The 4,463-nt window shown below is 44.8% G+C and overlaps 1 protein-coding gene across 1 annotated transcript; it reads left to right on the top strand.

The window, feature by feature from the left end:
- The first annotated feature begins 285 nt into the window (after positions 1-285).
- Positions 286-4,165, top strand: LOC139386718 (zona pellucida sperm-binding protein 3-like). The gene is made up of 9 exons (XM_071132551.1): positions 286-708; positions 786-901; positions 991-1,094; positions 1,914-2,091; positions 2,269-2,386; positions 2,531-2,616; positions 2,736-2,932; positions 3,091-3,267; positions 4,041-4,165. Exons 1-9 carry the CDS (start codon positions 286-288, stop codon positions 4,163-4,165), a joined length of 1,524 nt encoding a protein of 507 aa, XP_070988652.1.
- Positions 4,166-4,463: the final 298 nt, after the last annotated feature.

Here is a 4,463-nt window from a genome sequence, read left to right as displayed (position 1 = left end):
TTACTTGTTAGATATTACTGCACTGTCGGAACCAGAAGCACAAGCATATCGCTACAGTCGCATTAACATCTGCTAACCATGTGTATGTGAGAAATAAAATGTGATTTGATTTGAACATGTGTGCCAATTAAAGATCTTGACTAATCAGATGCAAGGCCAAATTAGGGTGTAATCCAGCCCAGGTGTGCAGCCTGGTTTTTTGATAAAAGCTACCTCAGTTTCATCAATTGTAGCATAGCAGAGGCGCGCTGTCCTCTAACCTACAGAGTCACATTAGTTGTTGGCATGGGACTCATGATGGCAAACACGCTCAGGTTATTGTTCAAGCAACTGGTTTGGTTTTTACTTGTGGAAAACTTCTTAATCTCTCCTGCTTTGTCATATACTTATAGCACTGAGACATGGCAACAACTTCTAAGGCGAACACCGCAATTTGACAATCATCCAGGCTTTAAACAGCCTCCACTCCAACAAACAGTTTCAAGGCCAGTTCGAGTAGAAACTGTTGCTGTGACGTGCCATTCAGACTACATGGAGATAGTTGTGAAGGCTGATCTGTTTCAACTCGGTAATCTAATCGATGTGGAGGACCTGCGACTTGGAGTTGAACAGTACCAAGACCAAGAGCCGTGTAGGGCTACAGCTTCAGCAGCCGGAGATGAGTACAGAATATTTGCAGCACTTTCGGACTGTGGAACCAAGTACATGGTAATATATATATTTTTTTAATCAGAGTTGACTTCTTGAGAGAACCTTCTCTTAAATGCTGCTTTGTGACTCCCCAGCTGAACGAAGACTCATTGATCTACACAAACCTTCTCAGCTATACACCCAGAACCACACCAGATGGTGTTATTCGAATGGCTGGTGCTGTAATCCCAATTGAGTGTCATTATGAAAGGTGAGTTGTGGCTATACTGTTGTATGACGGTCATAGGAATCCTGCATTGACCTATTGGTGTATTTACCGGTCTGTACTTTCTGTTTCAGGAAGTACAGTTTGGACAGCTCTTCTCTCCAGCCGACCTGGATCCCTTTCACCGCCACAGTGTCTGCTGAAGACACCCTGCAGTTCTCATTGAAGCTTATGACAAGTGGGTATAAATCCTGGGCTGCATTTCGCAGGGTCCAATTTTGTTGACCATTCAGATAATAAATCAAAAGGATACAATGGCGCCCTCCCAGAAGCTTGGTAAAACCTGTGAATTGAATGTTAAGATATCAAATGTATTTATATAGCCCTTCTTACATCAGCCCTTCTTACATCAGCTGATATGTCAAAGTGCTGTACAGAAACCCAGCCTAAAATCGCAAGCAATGTAGGTGTAGAAGCACGGTGGCTAGGAAACTCCCTAGAAAGGCTCTGAGGGGTGGCCAGTCCTCTTCTAGCTGTGCCGGGTGGAGATTATAACAGAACATGGCAACGATGTTCAAATGTTCATGCATGGTCAAATAATAGTAATCACAGTAGTTGTCGAGGGTGCAACAGGTCAGCACCTCAGGAGTAAATGTCAGTTGTCTTTTCATAGCCGATCATTGAGAGTATCTCTACCGCTCCTGCTGTCTCTAGAGTTGAAAACAGCAGGTCTGGAACAGGTAGCACGTCCGGCGAACAGGTCAGGGTTCCATAGCCGCAGGCAGCTATAAATGTACTATGTAGCACACATGCCCCTCTGACATGCAAAATACGGAATCACATCAGACAACTGTTATTGGGGACACTTCTATCTGCAACGTTATACAGTTTGCCTTCTAAACATGGCCCTCATTTTAACCCATTATTAGATGCTCACTAGTTGAGCGCCTATTGACAATATGTTCTGGCCGGGGTAGCTTTAATAGCGACTCGCGTTCGTAACTTTAAAACGCATCGCTTGCAGTATGGCCTTTCTTTACTGCCATTTCCTTTCCAGGTGACTGGCTCTATGAGCGGGGTTCTGGAGTCTACTTCCTGGGTGATCTCATCAACATTGAGGCATCGGTCAGGGTTGCTCACCACACCAGGCTCAGGGTCTTTGTTAGCAGCTGCGTGGCCACACTGGACCCTGATAGCAACTCTGTCCCCAGATATGTCTTCATTGAGAGTGATGGGTAAGCAGGGGGGATGCCTTAGAACGACTATTCTCCGGCTGGCCCGTAGAGAACGATGGAATATGCCATTTGAGGGCTTCCACCATTTTTAAAGTAGGCAACTGGTTTCTTTGAGACTTCTCAATTGGTTACTAAGGAAGATGCCCCAATATGTATTTTAATATTATCTCCCTCCAGGTGCTTGTCGGATTCCCAGCTGCCTGGTTCCCGCTCTGGTTTCATGCGTAGAACCCAGGACAACAAGCTCGGGTTCCACATTGATGCCTTTAGGTTCCACCAGGGGGACAGGGCAGAGGTGAGGGCGGTTTTTAATAAAAACAATGTTGTCGAGGCCATTATGGGTACTGTAGTTAAATTATTCTACAGTAACATAATTTACAGACATTATGTAGGCTACTGTGATTCTGCATCTTTGTTTTGCTTATCCTGTTTTTCACAGCTATACATCACCTGCCACCTTGTGGCAGTCCCTGTCATGGACCATGCAGAGCCTAGCAACAAGGCATGCTCCTTCATTGATGGCAGGTGGGAGAAGTCACATTTCCTTAGCTACTGTTACTGGGCTGTGACCTATTACTAGAACAACCATAGCTTTTTTTTAAAGTGTGTTCTTGGTCCATGAGTAGATCTTTCATACATTTCAGATGGAGGTCTGCTGATGAGAATGATTTGCTATGTGGGCATTGTCCAAGCCTGAGTAGACAGAAGGGGGTTGATCAAGCTCCAGCACAACGTCCCCTCAGTCCAAGACTAGGTGGTAGCCAACTTGAACCTCGTGTCTACCGCAACAAACCCCCAGCCTCTGGTGACAATTGGAGTATTGGGATGAAGGCCAAGAAAGGTGTATTTGACATCTTAATCCCTCTATTCCATCACCACCTTCTCAAAACACATTTCAGGAGTGGGACCTTCCCTCAATTTCCATCTCAACCATATTCGAGAAGACTAATTGAGTGTCTTGACTGCAAATGTATGTGTTTAATTAATGTGTCATTTTAGTATGGGACCAGGATACTACTTTGGGCCCCATGATGGTCCTCCCAAGTAAACAGAAGAGTACACCTCTATCTCTATGGACGAGTGGAGGTATCGATATACCTGGCTTCCCTGCCTCAACAGGGGACAGGAAGCCCGTATCACCTGGCAGTCGTTGGCGTGGCATGGACTTCAAGAGAGGTAATTTGACTCTGACATGGCATAATCTTATTCCTTATGTAGGTGCACTACCTTTGAACAGGTAGTCTTGAGAACCCAACCCTAGGCAACAGCACTAACTAGGGTCTTGTTTCAATGACTGACTCGTTTGACAACTTCTCCCAACAAATCACGAGGCAGAACGTCATGATCTGAAACCAAATTTTTCAGGGAATACCTTTGCAGTGGTTTTAGTGAAGGTAGTTGAAGCAAACTAGCCACTTGCATAATGCACTCATTAAAAATAAGTAATCTCCATCTTGCTAGCTATTTTGTATGTATTCAAGCGGATAAGGTAGTGACATAGGCAGACTTAGTTCCTCTATGCCAAACTCGCGTTCTAGTACGTACAGAAGTGTAAAGCCAGCTTTTAAAATGTGTGGGAGGCAACCAGGATGTCTAGACTATTGCCCAGACCATGATGCACTGGTCAAAAGTAGTGCACTCTATAGGTCATTGGGTGCCACTTCGGACACCTGTCTTTTCCTATCCCTATAGGCTAGCAATTCTGCCAACACTGGCTGTGTTAATCTGTTACATTTAATTCCAGGACCTTATTTCGCCCAATCCCAAAATGAGGCTAGTCCCTTGGGCCCAAGGGTCGGACCCAACAACAAGCACGGTCTCGTTAGCTCTGCAACATATGATGGCTTCATCAGGCAGAAAGGACTAATCGCCCAAAGAGGTAATGACAGTACGTTACTGTTTTGAATGATAATTGCATGTAGGCTCTGTGCTAAATAGTTTGTTCTCAGAGATGGAGGCCACTCCAGACCCTGAGTTGATTCCTACACCTGAGCCCATTGGAGACCTTGAGGTTACCACAGAGAAAGAGGGTCTGGGTGAAGAGGAGGATCAGTATGAGATTGGAACCTATTGAAAGGGTATGTATGGGATGATGGTACTGCTATTATAGAGGGAAATAACCTGCACATGGCAAGCAGGTTAGCACTTATTGGGATGGCTCCACAGAATATTCACTAGCTGGCACAGCCACAAGGTAATAAAATATGATTTTTAAACATTAACCTCACTGCCAACCCTAATGTCTAACATTAAATTAGAAGCATACATTGTTACAATGTAGCCAATTTTGACTTTCCATCTGGCACATCTAGTGGAAATCGCTCAGTTCTGCCTCCAGGACAATACCGTCTCAATAAATGTCAACCTGCACA

This window comes from Oncorhynchus clarkii, chromosome 28, assembly GCF_045791955.1.
Source record: "Oncorhynchus clarkii lewisi isolate Uvic-CL-2024 chromosome 28, UVic_Ocla_1.0, whole genome shotgun sequence".
Lineage (NCBI taxonomy): Eukaryota > Metazoa > Chordata > Actinopteri > Salmoniformes > Salmonidae > Oncorhynchus > Oncorhynchus clarkii.
This window is presented reverse-complemented; position numbering and strand designations above follow the sequence as displayed.